At 44.6% G+C, this 25,513-nt stretch overlaps 1 protein-coding gene across 3 annotated transcripts in view; it reads right to left on the bottom strand.

Annotated features, from left to right (window-relative positions):
- Nucleotides 1–283: 283 nt before the first annotated feature.
- Nucleotides 284–25,513, bottom strand: part of GARNL3 (GTPase activating Rap/RanGAP domain like 3) — a 170,291-nt gene continuing 145,061 nt past the window's right edge. For all 3 annotated transcript variants that reach the window (XM_019033704.4, XM_055351193.2, XM_055351192.2), the window contains 6 exons: nucleotides 10,277–10,384; nucleotides 8,677–8,795; nucleotides 6,494–6,632; nucleotides 4,697–4,912; nucleotides 3,078–3,204; nucleotides 284–740 (listed from right to left, as the gene is read on the bottom strand). In XM_019033704.4, the coding sequence (XP_018889249.1) occupies nucleotides 569–740; nucleotides 3,078–3,204; nucleotides 4,697–4,912; nucleotides 6,494–6,632; nucleotides 8,677–8,795; nucleotides 10,277–10,384 (881 nt within the window). In that variant the 3' untranslated portion in view covers nucleotides 284–568. The remainder of the gene's footprint in view (nucleotides 741–3,077; nucleotides 3,205–4,696; nucleotides 4,913–6,493; nucleotides 6,633–8,676; nucleotides 8,796–10,276; nucleotides 10,385–25,513) is intronic.

Below are 25,513 nucleotides of genomic sequence, written 5' to 3'. Positions count from 1 at the left end.
CCTTAATATTTTTCATGAGATGCAGGGAAGAAGGAGGAGCTTCTAAGATCTAACCATTCAACTTTTCTCAAAAGTCTACAGGCAGGAATGCAGCTGGTTCCAATCACGGTGAACTGAAACAGCAACCGGGGCCAAAGGTGCAGAAAAAAAACTTACTTATAATAAAGTTAAAAAGCAACGACTTTTCTTTATAAAAGAAACACATTATGTGACATAAATCAAAACTGTAATGAAAAAATAATTTTCCATCTAAGTATATAAAATATGAGAAGGTTGCAGTAAATAAGAATGAGTATTTTTGATTTATTCAAAGTTTCAATCTAAAACCTCAATGAAATCTACCACCTTTATTACAAGGGGACTGACGGTTCCTGAACAGAAAGAAACAAAGGTCAGGAAAGATGGCACTGGATATTGGAGAGGGAACTGGCCGAGTGTGCAGAAGGTTTGGTCCAATAGATCACTGACAGGCTAAAAGCCACATTTTGTGGAGAAATTACATCAGAACTGTTTAAAGAGTATAAACCTCCATAAGAAAACTAAAGATGGCAAATGAGATTCAACTCTGTTACTTCAAGTCTATAATGTCTTCATCGGAGAAAGCCGTGAGCTGGAAGGGGCTGCTGCCGGAGACCGGGCTGCCCTCTCTGTCTGCCACAGGGTCCTGGTCAGAGCTGGTTGAGTGCCCCTCAGGGTTGGCTTCGGAAGTAGAAGCACTTTCCAAGGAGCCTGATGGGATCCTAGAAGAGAAAAGTCACTGTAAGAGGATCCTTGGGAGTACCACAGAACTGGGCCTATTTTTTTCTGGCAATTTCCTGCTCATCTGAGCTCATGAGTTTTGCTCCCCAAACCCTCACTGTTATGTGGTAGAGGTGGGGAAGTGCTGGAATGCCACCCCCATCACCTCAGGGGGTTTTGAGGATTAAAGGCCGAGTGTGTGACACATGGAAGGTGTTTGTGAGGCATTATTTACCTACCTTTCTAAAGTGCAAATCCAGATAATGTCATCCTGGCTAAAACCCTCCCATGGGTGCCCAGGGCCTGAGGATCAGGCTGAAACTCATAGCCAAGGTTCCGGGACTAGGCCTGTGATCCCTCCAGCCTCCCAGGGCACCCCTGACTCCCTCTGTTTCCTCCAGCTCCTCAGGACTCTCTCAATAGCTGCATATTAATTTGACCAATATTGGTTTCCACTTCTCAGAGAGTTAATGCATTCCACAAATACTCATTGGCCTGCAAAAGCCCACCTGGCTCAGCTGCTGCCCACTCTCGGCCTCACACAGTTCCTGGCTCCGCTCTCTATGCTCAAGCCTGTCCACTCTTCCTCCTGCCTTTTAACTGGCCATGCTAGGCCTGCTTCGGGGCCCTTGCCCTGAGGTAGTTGCTGTCAGAAGGGCTGTTCCCCTAGCTTCTTACCATTTATTCCAAGCCCAGCCCAATGCTACTTCCTCAAAAAGCTTTCCTTGACCCCTCTCTCAGAGTAGACCTTCTATGTGCCAGCCCCGTCACTTCTTCTCAATTTCTTGTAGCACTTGTCACTATTTGAAATGATTTTATTTGCTTACTTGTTTACAGGTTGGCTGTCTGTTTTCCCACACTAGAATGCAAAGTCCCTGAGGGCAGGGGCCTTGTCAGGTTATGACTTCTGAGAGGAGGCTCAGCCTCCCCTGATGTTTGAGACCCTCCCTGCCCCAGGTGTGGGCTGGATGGCAACCCTCCTTACACATCACCTGCCATGCTGGAATGCAGTAATTTTCTGGACCCTTGTTGGTCTTTGCCACTGGCCTGGGAACCCCTTGAAGGCACAGGTGGGGGCTTAGTCCTTTCCATATCTTAATACCCAACTAAGTCCTAGGTGCTCCAAGAATGTGTGTTGAGTGAATGAATGAAGCTTGGACATACGAACTATCACTCCCCACACTGGAGCACGTGTGATGTTGCTTGAAGGATAACAGAGATCTTATAGTACAAATCAGTGTGACTTAACTACTATTCATTGACATGTGATGCTGACCTGGCATTCGGATAGGCTGGACTGTGTATGTGCTACCAGTACTACATTACTGCATAGAGAGCACCTGTTTCCCTGCAGTCTTACTAAGTGTTTTTTTTTTTTTTTGACACAAGGTCTTGCTCTGTTACCCAGGCTGGAGTGCAGTGGTGTGATCATGGCTCATTGCAGCCTTGACCTCCCAGAAGGAAGGTGATCTTTCCACCTTAGCCTCCCAAGTAACTGGGACTACAGGCACATGCCACCAGACCCAGCTAATATATATATATATATATATTTTTTTTTTGTAGAGATGGGTCTTGCTGTGTTGTTTAGGCTGGGATTGAACTCTTGGGCTCATGTGACCTTCTCTTCTCATCCTCCCAAAGTGTTGGGATTACAGGCATGAGCCACCATGCCTAGCCAGCATTTTTATTTTAAAAACTCTCTGTCAATCTGGTGAGGAAAAAGTCTCTCTCTCTCTACATATATATATAATAGATATTAAATATATAAATATAAAATATATAATAAATATATATTAAAATATATATTATATATATATTTTTTGAGATGAAGTCTTGCTCTGTTGCCCAGGCTGGAGTGCAGTGGCACGATCTTGGCTGACTGCAGCCTCCACCTCTCACGTTCAAGCGATTCTTCTGCCTCAACCTCCCAAGTAGCTGGGACCACAGGGATGTGCCACCATGCCCGGCTACTTTTTGTATTTTTAGTAGAGATGGGGTTTCACCGTGTTGGCCAGCCTAGTCTCGAACTCCTGACCTTTGGTGATCTGCCCGCCTTGGCCTCCCAAACTGCTGGGATTAAAGGCATGAGCCACTGTGCCTGGCCAGGTCTCAATATATTTGAATTAGCAGTTGACTGCTGGTAAGGGTGCCCATTTGTCTAGATCCCTCCCTGGCAGGCCTGAGGGTCTGGGGACCCTCAGAGAGGAACAGGCTGCTGGCCCTCTGCTGTAGCTGCCAGGGGCCACTAGTGGCATTATCAATCCCCAGAAGGGGCCTCCTGGGCAGTGCTGTGACTCATAGGTCCACCACCCCAAGCAGGGGCCTCTCCCTCTCTTTACCTGTCACTGCTAGATGACCTCACTGCCCCTGGCTTAGGGCCTCCTTGGCTTTCTTCTAACCGCTTCCGGGGTTTTGATTTGGCCTTTGGCGCTCCTTCTGACTTGGGTCCACCTTCATCCGAGAGGCCTGGATTGAGAATCATAGGTCAGAGGGTCACTACCACAGGGCTGCCACGGAGACAGAAAAGACCCTTATTTTTTCTTGGTTGGGAACTGGTGCATTGTTGTGCTAGAGTCAGGAAGAAAGATGATAGAATATATATTTTCAAATTATTGGTTTTCTGGTTGGTAGAAGGTTTTTCTTTTCTGATTATAAAGTATACACACTTTGCAGAAAAATTAGACTCAAAGAGCCTAATGAGGACAGATGATTTACAGTCCTACCGTTGATAACCCTGTAATTCTCCAATTCAGAGGTTCCGTTTTGCAAAAGCTCAGTGGTTTGTAAACAGCGGTGGGCAGATCAAGCTTTGATATGGAAGGCTGCATTAAAAATAGCAATACATTTATTTTCAAAACACAGTGGAAGGCACCAACTTGAAAAACCAATGGACTTTGTTAGTGTCTAGTCCTGCCCTGTCAGGTGGCCTGAATCCCCTCCTGCAGTTGTTCAGGGAATATTACTGCAGGGCAGGGGTGTGCCCAGGTCCCAGTCTAAGTTTTCAAACCAGTTTCTCCTGGTTTAACATGTCACTTCCATTTTTCCTTATTTTGTTTCCACAAATCTGAACAAAAAGGTTTCTAACAGTCTAACCTTTTCACACTTATCAGGGGCTTTATGTTTCTCTGGTTTGGCCTCTCATCTTTTTTTTTTTTTTTTAAAGGCAGGGTGTCACTCTGTCACCCAGGCTGGAGTGCAGTGGTGTAATCATGGGTCCCTGTAGCCTTGACCTCCCAGACTCAATCGATTCTCTTGCCTCAGCTTCTTGAGTAGCTGGGACTATAGGCACATGCCACCGTGGCTGGCTAATTTTTTTATTTTTTATAGAGATGGGGTTTCACCATGTTACCCAGGCTGGTCTTGAACTCCTGCACTCAAGTGATCTGCCTGCCTCAGCCTCTCCCAAAATGCTGGGATAACAGGTGTGAGCCCAGTCCCATAGTTATACTGAGAGAAATGAGCTCAACACATATCTTGCATCTGTTCTATCCACAGACCTGCCCCCACTGTCTAGGGCTGGGAGAAGTAATAAGGGAACTGAACACACATGTGTAAAAACATGGTACATTTCCACTTTGGGACATACCAACATAAAATGTTGTCTGAGGACTGTGGGATATAAATCCTTCTAGACACCTTTCTAGGAAATCATACATAGATTGGTACTTTTATTTTTAAAAATGGTATCAGACTAGACATAGCGTTTTATAAACTGCCCATTTCCCCCCTTCACATGGCTTGAGCAGCTTTCCACACCAATAAATACAGATCAACATCACTGTTGGTGGCTACATTATAGTGTATTCCTTGGTATAGAGGTATTAGAACTTACTTAAAAATCCCTTCTTAAAAGGAAACTTTCCTTTTAAACTCATTGTTTCTGAGGACAATTCATATCCAAAGATAAAACCAGCTGGTCTGTTCACAGACAGTGGAAACCAGGATTGAGAACCATTACCCAGTAGTTCCCTGCGGGTCCTGCTTGCTATTTCTTTGATCTCCATGCGAGACAGGGACAAGGAGTGCGTGACTGGAATGGCAGCGAGGCCCACACTGATGGGAGTGGGTGGGGTGATGACCTTGGAGACTAAGGGCGACTTCAGAGGTCGTTCGATGCTTCTGCCCACGAGGTTTCTAAGTGGAATCTTGTACAGATTTTTTGATTGAATTTCACCTGAAATGTGATTTCAAAAAGAACATCAGAACTTTAAGAAAAGTTCACATTATTTACAAGAGAGTAATTTCTTGTTCCTTAACATAGCATGAAGGAAGACGTTACGTCACACACTGATCTGTAATGTCCCACTGGGAGGGCTGGCCAGGAGCACTAATTTGAGGGTGCCTGATGGCTTTGCGTTTTCTAAGAGCATTTTCATGTGTAAATTAGGTAAAATGCACTCGTGACTGCACAGGAAAAAAGACTAGACAAGAAAAGCAAAAAGCTGCCCTGCTTGGGGAATTCTGTGCTTTATCTTAACTGTGTGCAATAAAGACGAGTGATGTGGTAAGAATTTATGAAAAGCGCTGTGTTCAAAGCGATGAGGTAACCACAGCAGAGGCCTCTGGGGTTCGCAGGCAAAGCCAGATAGAGTGAAAGACTGCATGTGCTGGGGAATGTCTAGGCTTGATGACTCTATTCTTTTAGCTTTCAAAACCCACTACTGTTAACAGCCCTGAAGGAAAAATAACTGCTGTTGCAAGTTGGAAACTCTATAGCCTTTAACTCCCTCCTCCCCACTGAAACTTTTTTTTTTTTTTTTTTTTTTTTGAGACAAGGTCTTGTTCTGTTGCTCAGGCTGGAATGCAATGATGCAATCATGACTTACTGCAGCCTTGACCTCCCCGGCTCAAGTGATCCTCCCACCTCAGTCTCCTGAGGAGCTGGGACCACAGGTGCATGCCACCACAGCCAGCTAATTTAATTTTAGTTTTTGTAGAGACAGGGTCTCTCACTCTGTTGCCCAGGCTGGAGTGCAGAGGTGCAATCCTGGCTCAATGCAGCCTTGACCTCCGGTGCTCAGGTGATCCTCCCACCTCAGCCTCCCAAGTAGCTGGGACTACAGGCACATGTTACCATGCCCAGCTAGTTTTTGTATTTTTTTTTTTTTAGAGACAGGGTTTTGCCATGTTGCCCAGCTGGTCTTGAACTGCTGGGCTCAAGCGATCCATCTGCCTCAGCCCGCCAAAGTGCTGGGATTACAAGTGTGAGCCACAGTGCCTAGCCCAGTTTATTTATTTATTATTTTTATAATGGAGTTTTGTCGTTGTTATCACCAGGTTTCTTAAGAACACAACCATGTATTCAGACTGCAAGATTTCTTTCTTTTTCTTTTTTTTTTTTTTGTAGACAGAGTCTCGCTCTATCGCCCAGGCTGGAGTGCAATGGCGTGCTCTCGGCTCACTGCAACATCCACCTCCCAGGGTCAAGCGATTCTCCTGCCTCAGCCTCCCAAGTAGCTGGGATTACAGGTGTGTGCCACCACACCCGGCTAATTTTTGTATTTTTAGTAGAGATGGGGTTTCACCACGTTGGTCAGGCTGGTCTTGAACTCCTGGCCTCAGGTGATCCGCCTGCCTCGGCTTCCCAAAGTGCTGGGATTATAGGCGTGAGCCACCACGCTCAGCCGGTTTCTTTTTTTAATGGCTTTAAACAGTAACTTCTTTAAACAGTAATCACATGTAGATATTACACAACGAACTAGAGAAATTAGAGTGGATTACAAATATTAATAAAACAGTAAAACTTGGACTTCACCTTCCCCCAGGGAAGAAGGAAATACTGGAGTATCTCGGCCCGGGGGTGTCTGAGGAGAATTTCGGGCACTGGCCCCCTTGGAGCTGCCTCCAGATGAGACCTCATTCACAGCTGCAGTTGCTGTGAAGTATATATCCGACTAGAAAGGAAAAGAGAGCATTACCAGGCTGCCTGGTGTTCTAGGCCTTGCATCCACTGGCCCTCCTGCCATCACTGCAAACCCTCCAACTGGTCCCCATCCTTGGAGCATACAGTGCAGTGCGGGATGCCGGGGCGAGGGACGGAGGGAGCCTTCTGGAGGAAAGCCCAGCGTGGCTAGTTACACTTTTCCTGAGTATTCCACTCCCCGCCACTTTTCATCATCTATTTGTTGATCCACAATAGAAAACAGTCAGTGTTCCACCACACATCTTCTGCAATCACAAACACAGCACACACTTCCCTAACAGGAATCTCAGGCACCTGGAGTGTTAGAACGGGAAAGATCTTAGGGATTCAGTTAGGCCCATTTAGCAGATGGGGAAATGGATTCTTCATTCACTGATCCAGCAGATACTCAGGCACACCCGTGATGCGCTGGCGCTGCTGCTAACAGCAGTGGTGTGCTGGATGTGATTTATGAGATCCAATTTTCAGGAATTTTGCAAACTGGCTGCTAAACACACGATTAGAAATTAAATTATACAAACCTAAAAAAACAAAGGCCCTAAATATCCAAATCCAGCCATTCCTAATTATTTGACTGTGCTTACTATTACATCTGCTCTGGAGTTATTGACACCAACAGTGTCTGTGTGGGGCTTGGGGGAGAGTTACTGCACCATGGGGGATAATGCACGTCTCCGCAGCACCACCTGCAGTGGCGTCACGCTGGCGGCTTGAAATCAATCATGGAGGGACTCTTTACACCATGGAATCCAGCGAAGACTATCAGTTTGACTTTGATTTGTTGTTTTGTTGATTGTCTAGACTTACAGTGATGGAGAAAGTACTAGTAATGAACAAGAAATGTAGAAGTGTGTTTAGTCTGGTACAGAAGCTGAAAGAAGTTTCAGTTTAATGACTATGAGTTGTATGAGGGTGAAAAATACTTTTATAGCAGATTACCTATCAGATTAAATGACAATATACATTGGAAAAAAATGAGTGGATTGAGATATAACTCCAAGTGTAAAATCATGGTTGAACTGCAACTGTAGGTTGGCTATGGATACAAGAGTTCAGCAAATATTAACAAGAACATTTTGTAAGAACCAATTGGCTAAGTGGATTTTTATGATAAACAGCATTGTATATTTATTATTTGTAAATTGTAAGCTATTTACAATCAACTAATGTACACGCATATAATACATACATGCAGATATGTACACATATCATACATATATGCACATATGTGCACACACACACGTTTTCCAGAGCACTGCAGGACTGAAGCATTAAGCACACCACTGGTACTATGATGGTAAGACAGCATGGCATCTGCTCTCACAGAACCATCAGTGCAGCAGCAAAGATGAACAAATAGGCAGTCACCTACCACCAAATGTGATGGATGTCAGGACCAGGGAAGGGAACAGGGGACACAGCGGGGGAGCCAGCCCAGTCTGGCAGGGCTGGGGAGGACTTTGTGGGCCTGACTCAGGGGAGGGGACTAGAACAAGACCCCCCAGATTATATGCCAGCGACAAAAGACATCTTGGAAGGCATCTTTGTTCCTGCATCCCTCCGTTTTGCCCTAGCTGTGGGTTATGAGGCAGGGATTAATCAATTAGCCATGTTTCATAGGCTAAGAATTCAAACTGAGGATAGAGGGTGGGAAAGGAAGAAAGATTGCAAGCTCTGACTTTTCTAGACTTGGACTGTCCTCCAGGGCAGCAGTGACATGAATAACTGACCCAGTCTCTGATCGGGGATATCTCTTTTCAGCTAAGTGCTCCCCAGCTGCCACCAGCACCAGTTAATGACTATTAACAAGCTGAGGAGTGTTCTGAAAGCCCACAGAAATCACACATGAAAACCCAACAGATCAGTCTGGTTTCAGGCTTTCCATCTCGCGCTGGCATTCTGACACCGGTCTTCATCAGCCTAACTTGACAAGAGGCAGCTTCTGTGCTCACCTGAAATCCCACAGTGCCGGGGTCCCCCAAACCACTCAGAGATAAAATCCCAGTCCTACTCACCCTGGAGGCCACCAGCTGCAGCTGCGGCACGACTGCGGTGTGGACCAGGTTCCCGTTCACCACCAGGCGGATCTCCATGGAGTCGGTGGTGAAGGCCAGGAGATACGGGAAAGCACAGACTGCAAGGGAACGGGAGTGTCACCTCCCAGCTGCTGGCTTGGTGGCCGCGAAGGTGCTGTGACTGTGTCATAGTCACACTCACTTCTCTAGAAACTTCCATCTCTCATTCCTCTGGCTGCTTCTTTCCTTCCTTCACATGTGCATGTCGCCCTGATCCTAAGGTAGCCTGGGTTCCCAAGACAGCCTCCCCTCAGTTGCCACACTGCGCCTCCCAGGAGGTGTGCACTGTCACCATGCTTGCTGCCATTTTCCCCCATGGAAACCCCATTGCCTGATCTTCCAGCGAGGTGGCTCACTTGCCATAGTCCTGTGGGGAGTCCCTTCTGTTGTTCAGACGCCAGCCTGACATTCTGTCTGCAGGCCCAGGCCATCCTGCCTGGGACCCTTCCCTTTGGTCGCTCTTCAAGGCCCAGCCCTGGTGTCCCTCAGTGCTCCTAGCTCCTCCCATGTGCTCCTCCAGCTGCACGTCTGAGCCGGGGCTGCATCTTATTCCTCACTGGCCCTCGCAGTGTCCCTCGGCATCAGTGGGTTTGCTGAGTTATTTGTTAAGGGCTGGCCCCTCTGCTTGAAATGATTTGGATGACACACTGGCTTCCAGGCACTGTGCCTGCCCTGGCTGCCCTGGGGCACACCTCTTTCTTCCTGGCACTTCGTGTTGTCCCCTTCTTCGCACTGGCTCTCTCTGCACTCTTTCCATGGATGAGCGCATCTGCTCTCCTGGCTTTCCTGGTGACTGTGCCTACCACATCTATGTCTCCAGCCATGACTTTCAAGCCCCTCCAGCAACGTGGTTCAAAACCTCCCTTTCCTGTCTACCAGATCTAATCTGTCATCAAGTCTAACTGGTCCTCCCAGGATCTTAGGTTGGTCCCTCTGCCTTCCTCTCAAAATGCTGTCCTGTGGACCTATTAACACATAGTTTTATTGTGAGGACAAAAGAATGAACTGGAACATTCTTGGCTCTGATCTGACTTCCAAAAGGCAATGGCCAGTTGTGGATCTTGAACCACAAACACAAAGCATCGCCGCTCATGTCCTGACATTTTAGTGGCAGGCAGGTACCTGAGTTTCTATGAAACATATACCAATGGCCCTGAAAGCACTGTGCTTCTCCCCGAGGTCAGTCAGCATTTTGAGGCTGGAGACCTTACACTTGAATTTTAGAAAAAGGAAAGTGAGGCCCAGAAATGAACTGAGGTGCTGAAATGATAACCAAGTACTGAAAAATGACATTTAATTGCTCTCAAATGCATACATGCTCAGGCACTGAGAGAAACTAGGAGGAACAGTAGAAGATGATAGTCCCGAAAGGGGAACAAAAATAAAAGAAAAAGAAAAAGAACGCTGTGAATATTCATCATACACATATAATTTATAGCAATTTCACAGTAAGCCAGTGATTTGCTTACATAGGATTTGCTTACAATAGTTCACACATATCCATGAAGGAGAAAAGAGTTATGATAAAGACTTTTCTTACCAATTGCATAGGGAGCCTGGTTCCAACAGAACTGGAAATCTGACGCAGAAGGTTGAACCAAAAAAGAGCCACCATTAAAGGGGCAAACCTTTTTATAGATGCAACTGTCTGCAATGAAAACAGCAACTCATTTTTGTTAGAGACAACACTTAGATGACTGTAATTAAAGAAATGAAAAACAGGCAACAAGAATAGTATCCTATCTGCTAGTTCTTTATAAATAGCCAGTATGAATACCGCCATGATGCTGGATACTTAGGGTCAAAGGCATTCTGAGGCAGAATAATATTACTACTACAAATAATAAGAGCTGCTGTTTTGGGAGAATTTACTATGTGCCAGGCACTGAGCTTTAAAGCCATTATCCCATTTAATCAGTAGAACTTCACAAAGTAGATACCATTATTACACTCACTTTACAGATGAGAAAATTGAGGTTAGGAGAGGTGAAGTAGTTTGTCCAAAGTCTCACAAGCACTGTGTGGGGGAAGCAGGGTTTGAACACAGGTCTGCGTGACTGCAGAGCCCGTGTGCTGAATGCCTATGCCCTACTGTCTCCCACACTTGTGAACGGTCAAGAAGGGACACCTGACGGCAGCCCTTGGGTGGAGAATGCCCTCCTGCAAGGCGGATCACACCTTGAGCCTTATTCAGGACAAGGGTGGTGGGAGCCAGATACCCCCTAACATTTTATTATTATTCAAGAGGACTTGAAGCCATACGCTTGTATCCTCTTGGTGAACCTCAACCAGTATTAGATTAACACAAGGTTCATTCAAGTACATTGTTCCTGGCCTGCTGCAAGCTCTAAACACAAGTCCACGTGGTTCAGACCCTCTTAGAGTGAGAAAGTCCGTGGAGAAACAAAGGCCCCATTTATTACAGAGGTCCATCACATTTTTAAAATTTAAATTAAAAAAAATTTTTTTTGGAGACAGAGTCTTGTTCTGTCACACAGGCTGGAGTGCAGTGGCATGATTACAGCTGACTGCAGCCTCCCCAACCCAGGCTAAAGTGAGCCTCCTACTTTAAATCCCCCAGTAGCTGGGACTACAGGTGCACACCAGCACATCCAGCTAATTTTTTTTTTTTTTTTTTCAGTAGAGACAAGGTCTCTCTATGTTGCCTAGGCTGGTTTCCAACTCCTGAGCTCAAGCAATCCTCTTGTCTCAGCCTCCCAAACCATCATGTTTTAGCCATACATTTCTTTCTTAATGAAAGATGGAGTTATTATTATTATTATTATTTTAATTTTTGAGACTGAGTCTTTCTCTGTTGCTGGACTGGAGTGCAGTGGTGAGATCTCGGCTCATTGCAACCTCTGCCTCCCAGGTTCAAGCGATTCTCCTGCCTCAGCCTCCCAAGTAGCTGGGACTACAGACGCCCACCACCATGCCCAGCTAGTTTTTTCATTTTTAGTAGAGGCGGGGTTTCTCCATTTGGCCAGGCTGGTGTCGAACTCCTGACCTCAAGTGATCCACTCGCCCCAGCCTCCCACAGTGCTGGGATTACAGGCGTGAGCCACCGAGCCGGCCTGAATTTTTATTAACATCATAAAGAATGGATGTTACTAAACATCTGAATGTTAATTATTGACACACAACAACAGGGATGACTCACAGACATAATACTGAGCAAAAAAAGAAAAGCAGCCAGGCACGGTGGCTCACGCTTGTAATCCTGGCACTTTGTGAGTCCCAGGCGGGAGGATCACAAGGTCAGGAGATCGAGACCATCCTGGCTAACACGGTGAAACCCCGTCTCTACTAAAAATACAAAAAAAAAAAAAAAAAAATTAGCCGGGTGTGGTGGCGGACGCCTGTAGTCCCAGCTACTCAGGAAGCTGAGGCAGGAGAATGGTGTGAACCCGGGAGGCGGAGCTTGCAGTGAGCCGAGATCACGCCACTGCACTCCAACCTGGGTGACAGAGCGAGACTCCATCTCAAAAAAAAAAAGAAAAGAAAAGAAAAGCTAGAAGCTAGATATCTGAGTACATACTGTATAATTTCATTCGTTTAAATGTTTAAAACTGTCTACAGAGGGTAGAGGTAAAGATGGTAGTGTTACTCTGAGAAGAGATAATGACATGTAAGACCAGTATCTTGGATTCTGCTAATGCATTTTAGTTCACAAAATGTCCCCAACTACATTTTAGAATCACATTTCTAATTTCTGAAAAAAAAGGAAGAAAACATGATATAATTAGCAACTTGATGAGTCTGTAGATATAGAGTTTTGTTGCAATTGGGTCTTGGCTGCATTAGTATGTTTACTGTTTGAAAAATAATGAAACCAATTTTATTTTTTAATTATTAAAAATAACAGCTTTACTGAGATCATTTATAGACCACAAAATTCATCCATTAAAAATGTACAATTCGGGCAGGTGTAGTGGCTTTCGCCTGTAATCCCAGCACTTTGGGAAGCCGAGGTGGGCGGATCACGAGGTCAGGAGATCGAGGCCATCCTGGCCAACGTGGTGAAACTCTGTCTCTACCAAAAATAAAAAAATCAGCTGGGCGTGGTGGCGCATGCCTGTAATCCCAGCTATTTGGGAGGCTGAGGCAGGAGAATCACTTGAACCCGGGAGGTAGAGGTTGCAGTGAGCCAAGATCGCGCCACTGCACTCCAGCCTGGTGACAAAGCTAGACTGTCTCAAAAAAATAAAATAAAATGTACAATTCAATGAATTTTAGCATATGTACAGGGTTGTCTAACATCACCATGATCTAATTTTAGAACTCTCATCATCCTAAAATGAAACCTCACTCCCCATTTCTTCCCCTAGCCCTGGTCAACCACTTATTTGCTTCTGTGTCCGTGGATTTGCCTTTTCCGGACATTTCATATAAATTGCATCATGCAACATGTGCCCTTTTGTGTCTGGCTTCTTTGACTGAGCTCGATGTTTTTGAGGCTCACCCATGTGTCAGTGCATCATTCCTTTTTATGGCCAAATAATATTCCACTGTATGAATAGCCTACATTTTGTTGATCTACTTACCATTTGATGGGCATTTGGGTTGTTTCTGCTTTTTGCTATTGTTAATAAAGATGCTATGAACATTCCTGTACAAGTCTGCATGGACATATATTCATTTCTCTTGTATAGATTGCTGGGTTATATGTAAGTCACATGATTTTATTTTATTCAGAATGTTATTTACTGTTAAATACTTTGTATCTATATCTACATCTTTATGAGCTTTGTTATTTTTTTCTGTGTTTTGTTGTAGAATATTTGAGGAACAAAGAAAAACATAAGAAAATTTTAAAAATCATCTGCAACCCTATGTCCCAGGGAGAAATACTGACACACACACACACATATATATATATATATTTTTTTTTGAGACAGAGTCTTGCTCTATCACCCAGGCTGGAGTGCAGTGGCGCGATTTTGGCTCACTGCACCCTATGCCTCTTGGGTTCTGCCTCTTGGGTTCAAGCAATTCTCCTGCCTCAGCCTCCCGAGTAGCTGGGACTAAGGCGTGCCCCACCACGCCTGGCTAATTTTTTTATTTTTGGTAGAGATGGGGTTTCACCATGTTGGCCAGGCTGGTCTCGAACTCCTGACCACAAGTGATCCACCCGCCTTGGCCTCCCAAAGCGCTGGGATTACAAGTGTGAGCCACTGCACACGGCCAGTACTGATAGCATTTTGGTATTTCTCAAGTATTTTTATTCAGAATGAATAAGCAAGATAAATGTTATAAAGAAAAACAGAATTGGACTTTAAAATATAATTTGCTTTCTTCACTATATTGTATATTTTCTTCTATGCATTTTTCAAGAACATAACTTTAACTCACTGTATGGCACTTCAGTATTTGAATGTAACAAAACATCTTTACCAGTTTCCTCCTGTTTCCATTTAGTTTCCAAAGCTTTCTGCTTTATAAATGATGTTGTAACAGACAATCAAGAACTCATTATTCACAGTTTGCTGATTATGTCTTAAAATAATTGCCTGTGAGTACACAGGCTGTGTCCATTAAAAATCACATCCTGCCAACTTCTTCCCCAGAAGGCTGTACCATCTAGACCACTTCTAGCAGTGCAGAGAGAGGGTGCCAGAATCCATGACTCTGACAGTCTCAGCCAGTCTGAGTGACCAAATAATTACAATGATAATCTGCATATTAAAATTCTCAGTGGGGCACAGTTTTTCCCATGATGTTAAAATAATTGCAAGGCCATTAGAATGAGGTGGTCCCAGTGCTGTGAGTTCCTACATAAGCAAACCAAAACCCAACTCAGTGTAAAAGGTCATATTCTAGGAGCCAACCAGAAACCGTCAACTAACCTCTAACCAGGGACTTTCCATTGGAATAAGCCAAGTAAAGCTACTGCTCCATTTTAGCAAATCAAATACTTGCTTTGCTTTGCTTCTGCATTCACCCTATAAAAGCCTCTAAAAGCCTCCCTTTGTTCCCTCAGGTTTGGAGCTGCCTGATTAATAAATCACCGTTGTCCGGGCTCAGTGGCTCACACCTGTAATCTCAGCACTTTGGGAGGCCAAGGGGGGCAGATCACTTGAGGTCAAGAGTTTGAGACCAGCCTGGCCACCATGGTGAAACCCCATCTCCACTAAAAATACAAAAAAATTAGCCGGGCCTAGTGGTAGGGGCCTGTAATCCCAGCTACTCGGGAGGCTGAGGTGGGAGAATCACTTGGACTTGGGAAGCAGAGGTTGCAGTGAGCTGAGATGGCACCACTGCACTCCAGCCTAGGCTATAAAGTGAGACTCCATCTCAAAACAAACAAACAAACAAAATATATATATAAATCACTGTTCAAACTCTTACAAATTTTAATGTGTCAAAATTCATCTTTTAACAATGCTTATTGGGTAACTGGATTTCTTTTTTTTGTAAATTATCTGCTCATATCCTTCTCTCATATTTTAATGGGTGCTCATGCCTTTATCTGTTTTTTTATTTTTTTATTTTATTATTTTTTTTTTTGTGACGGAGTTTCACTCTTGTTGCCTAGGCTGAAATGCAATGGCACGATCTCAGCTCACCACAACCTCCGCCTCCCGGGTTCAAGCGATTCTCCTGCCTAAGCCTCCCGAGTAGCTGGGATTACAGGCATGGGCCACCACGCCCAGTTGATTTTTATATTTTTAGTAGAGACGGGGTTTCTCCAAGTTGGCCATGCTGGTCTTGAACTCCCAACCTCAGGTGATCTGCCCTCTTGGCCTCCCAAAGTGCTGGGATTACAGGCGTGACCATGGTGCCCAGCCGTCTTTATCTTTTTGATATGTAAGATCTCTTTTTATGTTAATGATTTTTTTTTTTTTTTTTTTGAGACAGAGTCTTGCTTTGTTGCCCAGGCTGGAGTGCAGTGGCACGAGAATCTTGGCTCATTGCATCCTGTGCCTCCCTGGTTCAAGCGATTCTTGTGCCTTGGCCTCCTGAATAGCTGGGATTACAAGCGTGTGCCACCATGCCTGGCTAATTTTTTGTATTTTTAGTAGAGACTGGGTTTACCATGTTGGCCAGACTGGTCTCGAACTCCTGAGCTCAAGGGATCTGTCCGACTTGGTTTCCCAAAGTGCTGGGATTACTGGTGTGAGCCACCGCGCCCAGCTTATACTAATGATATTGGCCCTTCTGGAAACTCACACATATTTTCCCCAGTTTGCTGTTTCTCTTTTAATTTTATGGTTCTTTTTGGCATAGAAATTTTAAGTTTTGTGTAATCAGATCTTTCAAACTTTGTTCATGGATTCTGCATTTTTTTTTTTTTTTGAGACGGAGTCTGGTTCTTTTGCCCAGGCTGGACTGGTGTGCAATGGCACGATCTCAGCTTACTGCAACCTCTGCCCCACCGAGTTCAAGTGATTCTCCTGCCTCAGCCTCCCAAGTAGCTGGGATTACAGGCACATGCCACCACGCCCGGCTAATTTTTGTATTTTTAGTAGAGATGGGGTCTCACCATGTTGGCCAGTCTGGTCTCGAACTCCTGATCTCAAGTGATCTACCCGCCTTAGCCTCCCAAAGTGCTGGGATTACAGGTGTGAGCCACCCCTCCCGGCCGGCTTCTGCTTTAATGTCGTCCTTAGAAAGGCTCTCTCCACTGCTAAGACTTGGTACACAGTGGTTCATGTTTTCTTTTATAAATTTCAGACACTGACTTTTTATATTTCACTTTTAATTTTATTTAGAACTAAAAACAGAGGCATATATTTACTTTTTCCAAAAGTTTGTCCAATTGTCCTAACGTTATCTTTAAAAAAATTCATCATGTCTCTACAGATTTGAAATGCTACTTTCATCGTATACATTTTATATATACTTGAGTTTATTTCTGGACTTTATTCTGTTGTATTGAGTGGCTTGTCTATTCTTGCACCAGCATCATACTGTGTTAATTATTGTAGCTTTGCAATAAATTATAATGTTAAAGAAATAATCATCCTTCATGACAAATCTTTTAAAAAATTTTCTAGCAAATCACTCATCTAATCACTTAGCAGATATTTATGGAGTGCCTACTACATGCCAGGCATAAAGAGAAAAGAATTGGGATTCTGACTGGAATCACATTAATTTATTTCATCTGAGGAGAAATATACATCTTTGCAAGATGAAGTCTTCCCATTCAGTAGCATAGTATATTTGTCCATTTGTTCAAACTTTTTCTTAGATTCTACAGTGATGTTGGATTGTCCTTGTCCCAAATTCCATGAGGGTTGGGACCCTTTTGTGGAGGCTAGTTTTTAAAAAACTTTCCAATATCTTCTATACTTACTGACTGAATCAGGTTTTCTGCCATTTTTTAGGACAATTTTAGGAATTTATTTTCAACTACAAAATTGTTCTTCTTACCTAGATTTCAAAACTTACCATATTTCATTGAATCTAGGATGTCACTGAATAAAAGATGTACTGTTTTTCTAGCAAAAGTAATAAGACATCCTTTAAAACGTCCCATAAAAAAGAAAGAAAGAAAGAAAGAAAGAAAGCTGTCCACTATAATTATAAGATGCATGCTAAATTCAGATATGTTAAAATGTTAAGAGGCTGGCCGAGCACGGTGACTCATGCCTGTAATCTCAGCACTTTGGGAGGCCGAGGCGGGTGGATCACGAGGTCAGGAGATCGACACCATCCTGGCTAACACGGTGAAACCCCGTCTCCACTAAAAATACAAAAAATTAGCCGGGCAAGGTGGCAGGTGCCTGTAGTCCCAGCTACTCGGGAAGCTGAGGCAGGAGAATGGTGTGAACTCGGGGCGCGGAGCCTGCAGTAAGCGAGACTGTCTCAAAAAAAAAAATGTTAAGAGGCTGGGTGCAGTGGCTCACGCCTCTAATCCCAGCATTTTGGGAGGCCGAGGCAGGTGGATCACTTGAGGTCAGGAGTTTGAGACCAGCCTGGCTGACATGGTGAAACCCTGTCTTTACCAAAAATACAAAAATTAGCTGGGCGTGGTGGTGTGTGCCTGTAATCCTAGCCTACTTGGGAGGCTGAGGCATGAGAATCCCTCGAACCCTGAAGCAGGGGTTGCAGTGAACCAAGATCACGCCACTATACTCCAGCCTGGGTGACAGAGTAAGACTCTGTCTCACAAACAAACAAAAAAAGATGTCATTGGAGGTTACAGTCATCAGAAGGCTTGACTTGGGTCTGCTTCCAAGATGGTGCACTCACATGCTTCTTGGCAGAGGACTTAGTTCCTCACCACAAGGACCTCTCCCCTGTGCTGCTTGAGTGTCCTCAGGACATGACAGCTGGCTACTCCAGAGTGAGTGACACAAGAAGGAACCATAAGGCAGTCGCAATGCCTTTTTTGACCTAGTCTTAGAAGTTGCATACCTTCACTTCTACGATATTCTGTTTGGTAGACAGGAATCACTAAGTCCAGCCTGCCTACAAAGGAAGAGGAATGATCTCCACCTCTTGAGGGAAGAAGTATCAAAGAACTTGTGGACATATTTTAAAACCTCCACAATGGACATTTGTGTTGTTTTCAGTTTTGGGCTAATACAAATAATGCTGCTATGAATATTTGGATACACATCTTTGTGGGGATATACATATGCTTTCCTTTCTTTTTTTTTTTTTTTCTGAGACAAAGAGGCTTGCTCTGTCACCCAGGCTGGAGTGCAGTGGCACAATCTTGGCTCACTGCAACCTCTGCCTCCCGGGTTCAAGCAATTCTCCTGCCTCAGCCTCCCGAGTAGCTAGAATTACAGGTGCCTGCTACCGCGCCTGGCTAATTTTTTTTGTATTTTCAGTAGAGACAGGGTTTCACCATGTTGACCAAGCTGGTCTTGAACTCCTAATCTTAGGTGATCTTCCTGCCTTGGCCTCTCAAAGTGCTGAGATTACAGGTGTGAGCCACCGCGCCCAGCCTGTGCTTTCATTTCGTTTGCATCCATTCCTAGAAGTGGAACAGCTGGGCCATATGGTGAGTGAATGTTTCACTTTTTGAAGAACTGTTTTCCAAAGTGATTATACCAATTTACATTTCCACCAGCCACACATGAGAAAGCCATTTTCTTCACATCCTTACCAACACTGATTACAAGCAATCGTTTTCATTTTAGCCATTTAATAGTTGTGTGGTGGTATCTCATTATAGTTTTTTACAAAAGTTTTTTTTTTTTTTTTTTTTTTTTTTGTAGAGATGGAGTCTCATGATACTGCCCAGGCTAATCTTGAACTCTGGCCTCAAGTGTTCCTCCCATCTCAGCCTCCCAAAGTGTTGGGATTACAGGTGTAAGCCACTTTGTCCAGCCCTCATTGTGGTTTTGATTTGCATTGCCCTAATAGCTAATGATATTGAACATCTTTTCATGTGCTTATTTACCATCCATAAATCTTCTTTGATGGACTACCTGATCAAGTGTTTTGCCCTCTTTTTAACTGGGTTATTTTCTTATTATTGAGAGTTCTTTATATTTTCCCTTTACCAGTCCTGTATGAGATAGGTGATTTGCAAATATTTTCTCTGTCTGTGCCTTGCCTTTTCATTTGCTTGTGTTTTTCAAGGAAGTTCTTAGTTTTGATGAAGTTCAATTTATTTTTTTTTCTTTTATGGATTATGCTTTTGGTGCAATATCTAAGAAACTTTTGCCAATCCAAGCTCATAAATATCTTCTATGCTTTCTTGTAGAAGTTTTTATTAGGTTTTAGGTTTTTCATGTAGTTTTATGATCCATTTTGAATGAATTTTTAAATCTGATGTGAGAGGAGTCTTTCCTTTTTTTTTTCTCTTTTTTTTTTGAGACAGAGTTTTGCTCTTGTTGCCCAGGCTGGAGCGCAATGGCGCAATCTCAGCTCACTGCAGCCTCCGCCTCCTGGGTTCAAGTGATTCTCCTGCCTCAGCCTCCCAAGTAGCTGGGATTACAGGCATGAGCCACCACGCCCGGCTAATTTTTTGTATTTAGTAGAGGCGAGGTTTTACCATGTTGGTCAGGCTGCTCTCGAACTCCTGACCTCAGGTGATCCACCCACCTCGGCCTCCTAAAGTGCCTGGATTACAGGCGTGAAGCATCGCACCCAGCCTCCTTTTTTTTTTTTGAGACAGAGTCTCACTCTGTCACGAGGCTGGAGTGCAGTAGCCTGATCTTGGCTCACTGCAGTCTCCGCCTCTTGGGTTCAGGTGATTCCTGTGCCTCGGTCTCCCAAGTAGCTGGGATTGCAGGTGTGCACCACCATGCCCAGCTAATTTTTTGTAATTTTAGTAGAGACAGCATTTCACCATGTTGGCCAGACTCAAGTGATCTGCCCACCTCAACCTCCCAAAGTGTTGGGATTACAGGCATGAGCCATCGCGCCCAGCCAGGAGTCCTTCTAAACAGCAGCAAAATCCAAGTGGCCAATATTTTTATTCACTCTTCCACCAAGGGGGTGACAGATCATGTCTTATCTCTGCAACCTGAAAGACCTCTTTTGTACTTTTAGGCTTTGATGTTCTTTTTTTTAGAGACCAGGGTCTCACTATATTGCTCAGGCTGGTTTTGAACTCCTGGCCTCAAGAGATCCTCCCGCCTCAGCCTCCCAAAGTGCTGGGAAAACAGGTGTGAGCCATCGGACCTGGCTGATTTTATCTTTTTAAAAAGGCTGGGTGGGTGCCAGTATAACAGCATCTAGGACCAAATCACTGTAAATTATCTTGAACTCAGCCACTTAAAGTTATAGTACCACCTACACATTTAACCTATATTCCTATGTTGTTGTTTTGGTTCCCAGAGCTCATGTAGGCCACCTGATCTCAACCTAACTCACTAAAACACCCACTCTGATGCCTGTACGCTACAGCAATAGCAATACTTGAGGCTTCTTTTCAGTTCTCTAGGAAGGTCCCTGGTTCATCTGGTGGTTCGATCTTACTCACTTTAAAATTCTCTGGGACTTGCAATCTATGAGTATTTGTTTTCCCTTTCCTAGGATTTAGCTTCCCAACAAGAAGTACATTCTCTTTGTTCTAAGAAAGTAGCAAGTTTTGTTTTAGCCTGAATATTTCTTCTCCGGCTTTTGAATGACATTAGGCTCACAAATTATCTATTAAGTAACACAAAACTTTCTATGCATATTCTCAATGACAGCCTTCAAAATTTAATTCAGCTGTAATTTTGTTCTTCATAATAATGTGGTTACAGCTAGGTAGGCCCCTGTATCTTCTGGAGTCCACCCCTGACTCCAAGCTTCCACACTGGGAAGTATATTCAAATGTTAAAATTCCCAAAAGGCAATCAACACAGAGGGTTTTCTGCAACTGGTACTTCTCTGTTTCTTGCATTATCTGGGTATAGTTTAAAGTTTGAAGCAAAGTAGCAGATCTAATAAAAAGCCAGTTTTGAACTGTAGCATTTTGTGTTTCTGTCTCTTAATTTGATAAACACATTCCAAAGCTGTTGCCACCAGTGTGTGCAAAAAGAAGTGTGTTGTTCCTTAGTGTGTCTCAACATTCAGATAAAATATATATTGCACTATGTAGAGCTAAAATTTACAAAGTAAGTAAGACCCAGGAAAACTTAAGGGGTCCCAGAGTTCTTGCCTAATTTTAATTTGCCAGCATAAAAACTACTGTCCCTAAAAGATATTTTGTACAAGTCAGATATCATTATGTGGACCATTGTTTTACAAATATAGATTTAAGAATACATAGTAGACTAAACACATATTATCATTATCTCCTACAGGAAACACTTCTTGTATCCTCAGCCCCACAAACACCCATAACCTCATGGCTTCTTTCTTGGTACTCTTATTCCCCTACACATCTCCTATAGCACATTGCACCAATTTGTTTATGTGTCAAGAATCCTGGGATGGGGATGGGCAGGGATAGTGTCTTCCTCCTCTAAAACAACACCTGACATATTGTACTTCTTTATTTATATATTCTGAATAAATGAGTGAATGCTTTGAAGAAAAATGAATGAATGAATGAATGAATGTGAGGTATGGATCAAAGTTTTTGGTTAGCCGGGCATGGTGGCATGCACCTGTCATCCCAGCTACTCGGGAGGCTGAGGCAGAATCATTTGGACCCAGGAGGCAGAGGTTTCCGTGAGCCAAAATCGCGCCACTGCACTTCAGCCTGGGCAACAAGAGCTAAACTCCTTCTCAAAAAAAAATTTTTTTGCACATGTCTATCCAATTATTCTGGTATCATTTGTTAAAAAAGACTCTTATTTTGCTATTGAATTGCCTTCGCACCTTTGTCAAAAATCAATTTACCAAATATGTGTAAATCTATTTCTGGATTCTTTATTTTGTTCAATTGACAAATTTGTTTACGTAATTATATGTGATAACAAAATATATAACACATTAATGATATGTTATTATGTGACTCACTTGATTAAAAAACATTTAAAATATATTTGTCATTATAAAATCAAAAACTATGACATTGAAAATCTTGAATAAAGTCTTATGACACTTTTTCTGTAATAGCATTTTATATTCTACATAAAATTTGCCTTGAACCAAGGCACAGCTGGCAGGTAAACAGATGGGGAATGTATCCCTCGATCTTCAGCCTCTTGCTCAGAACAAGACTGGTGAGCTGCTCCTGTTGTCACCCAACACTGTGACGCACACAGCCTGCATCAGTTCCTTCCGTGCTTCCCACAGAATCAGGGCACACCTTCTCCTGTCTCCAGGAATCTCTGGAAGTCACATAGAGATTTCCTACATGAAGGAAGGCAGAGGAAAGCAAAGGCTGGCTTGGGGAAGGGAGTCCTGGCTAGGGAAAGTGAGAGGATAGCATTAGGGTTCTAGGAAGCTGACTCCGGCAGCAGTGCAGAGGGGAGAGGTGGGTTGCTCTAAGACGGAGCCAAAGTCCAAGAAATTCCGTGCATGCTACACTGACCAGGTGAGGAGTGACTGGTCCATAAAAGATAGGCCATTTGGAATGAATCTGAGCTGTGTGGGAAGACAGCTTGGAGATGGGGAGTAAAGGCAGGGAGAAGTCCATTGTGCCAACTGTATCTCTGGCTTGGGTGATGGGTGGAAGGTGCTGCCCTTGCACTGGGGTGGGGCACATCAGAGGAGGAGCACATGTGAGGAGGAAAGATCTCAAGTTCAGGGTGGACAGGTTGAGTCCGAGGTGCCCTTGAGCTGCTGAAGTGGGCTGTACAGTAAGGAGTGTGACACACTGGTGCAGAGTTCAGCAGTGGGTCTGGACTGGAGAGACCTGGGAGTCAGCAGCAGCACACTGGCAATCAAGCTTGCAGGGGAGAATGAGCATGCCAGATGGAAAGGCGAGGACAGGGCCCTCTGGAATGCCAGCGTTTAAGGGGTGACTGGAGAAGAGACTGTGAATGGCACAGCACTAAGACAAGAGGGCCAGAGGGGCAGAAAGAAAGCAAGAAGATGGGACAGAAGCTGGGAGAGAAGGAAGTCTGAAAAGGAGAGTGGACAGCATGTCAGAAAGGTGGGGACAGAAAAGTCTCCTTGGATAGATCTGCCTCTGATATGGCTCTCTGATACAGGGCACAGGTTTGGCTCAGTCCAGCAAAGTTTATGGACACAAGCACTGTGCCAGCTGGGTCCTGGGGTCTGGGCCAGAGAGCTGGGCCATGGTCTGGCCTTTTGGGTGTTTGTGGTTCACTGAAGGAGGCTCTCCCCTTCTTTTCTTTTCATGCCATCTGCTTCCTTGTTCCCTTCTCTCTGGGCAGCACACTTTCAACGGCATCCTGTCATATGGAATCCTGTACAGTTTAACAGTTCTTTTTTTAAACTCCTGATATTTCCCACTTCCGTGGGAGAGAGAGGTGTAGAAAGCCGGAGCTTCGGATCAAGGCCTGCACTGCAGGGCAGAACAGGGGAGGTGACAGCGCCATCAGAAGCTCCAGAAACAAGTACCTCTCCCACCATGTCCAATCTTTTTGGAATATCCTGGCCCATCGGGCTTAGGGACTCCTTTGATGCGACCACCGTGCCTTGTAAAACAGTTATGTTAGTGTCTTACAGTTGTGTAACTGACAGAGTGAATTAAGACAAAAAGCTAACCACAGTCAAGAGAGCCCTTACTTCCTGAGAGAACAAATGCTCCAGAGAGGACACCTTGGGCACCACTGCCACGGCTGCCTGTGGCTCTGATGCTGTCAGGTGTGGCCAATCCTTCCTCTTCCCACTGTGTCCTGATGGCTTCCACAGATGCAGGGACTTGCTCCAGCAATTCTCCCCCTCTCCCTGGCACCATTAGTCCTCCCTTCCCTATTGGAGCTTCCCCCATGGCCTTACAAACTTACTATTTATCCCACACTTCAGAAAAACAAAAAGACCCTTCCTGTAGCTATTACATCCTGCCTCTCTCTTTTTCCCTTAAAGCAAGTCTCTGAAGAGTCATCTGTGCTCCCAGTCTGCTTTCTCTTCTCTCACTGCCTCACAACCCCTGTGAAAAAGTGTTGCCCCTGCTTTCCAGAGACGCCCGCTCTTGTCTTCCAAATGACCTCCACCTCGCTGGCTCCAAGGGTCCCTCTCAGACAGGCCTCGCCTGCTCTGGCAGGGGCACAGGTGGGGACGCCCTCCTTCCTGCAGGCTCCTGGTAATCCCTGCCTTTCTGGGCACTCTTCCTCAGTCTACTTTGCTGGTGCCTCTGTCTCTCCCTTCCCCTTGGTAATTTCTTTAGTTTCATGACTTTAAACATCATTTATATGCTAATGAAAGAGTTCCAGGCACAGCTCTTTCTTGAGTGCCTTGGACTTGCACATCCAGGTCACTGGGCATCTCCACGGGGGTACAGGAAGGCACTGATGGGTCCAGGCTGGACTCTTGAGCTTTTCCTCAAACTTGCTCTTGGCCGAGCTTTCCTCATTCAGGAAGCCATGTTCACCATTCTCCCAGCTGCTCAGGCTCCAAACTGCAGAGTCTTCCTTTTTTTTTCATCTTCCTCTCACATCCCAAATTTGATTCATCAGCAAATTAGCTTGGTTCTTTTTTTTTTTTTTTAACTGAACACCATTTAATAAAAAAACAGTAGTGTAAACAGGAAAGCTGCACGAAGATACCGTGTTGCCGTGGAAGGCTGGTGCTTGCTGCTGGGAAGCTGAAGGCAGGGGAAGCAGCAGATTTGAGGGATGAGTACTGGATCTTGGTTCTTACATTTGAGATGTTTTTGTTTTGTTTTGTTTTGACAGTCTTGCTCTGTCACCCAGGCTGGAGTGCAGTGGTGTGATCTCAGCTCACTGCAACCTCCACCTTCTGGGCTCAAGCGATTCTCCTGCCTCAGTCACCCCAGTAGATAGGACTACAGGCGCGCACCACCACTCCTGGCTGATTTTTGTGTTTTTAGTAGAGACGGGGTTTCATCATGTTGGCTAGGCTGGTTTTGAACTCCTGACCTCAAATGATCTGCCCACCTCGGCCTCTCAAAGTGCTGGGATTACAGGCGTGAGCCACTGCACTTGGCCCTTATATTTGAAATGCATTTCGGGGTGGGCACAGTGGTTCACGCCTGTAATCCCAGCACTTTGGGAGGCTGAGGCAGGTGGATCACCTGAGGTCAGGAGTTCGAGACCAGCCTGACCAACATGGTGAAACCCCGTCTCTAACTAAAAATACAAAAATTGGCCGGGTGTGGTGCCACGTGCCTGTAATCCCAGCTACTCAGGAGGCTGAGACGGGAGAATCGCTTGAATTTGGGAGGCAGAGGTTGCAGTGAGCTGAGATTGTGCCACTGCACTCCAGCCTGGGCTACAGAGCTAGACTCTATCTGGAAAAAAAAAAAAAAAAAAAAAGAAATGTATTTTGGACCTGACCTTCTCAG

This window comes from Gorilla gorilla, chromosome 13, assembly GCF_029281585.2.
Source record: "Gorilla gorilla gorilla isolate KB3781 chromosome 13, NHGRI_mGorGor1-v2.1_pri, whole genome shotgun sequence".
Lineage (NCBI taxonomy): Eukaryota > Metazoa > Chordata > Mammalia > Primates > Hominidae > Gorilla > Gorilla gorilla.
Note: the sequence above shows the minus strand (reverse complement) of the source record. Positions and strands in the feature narration are given on the sequence as shown.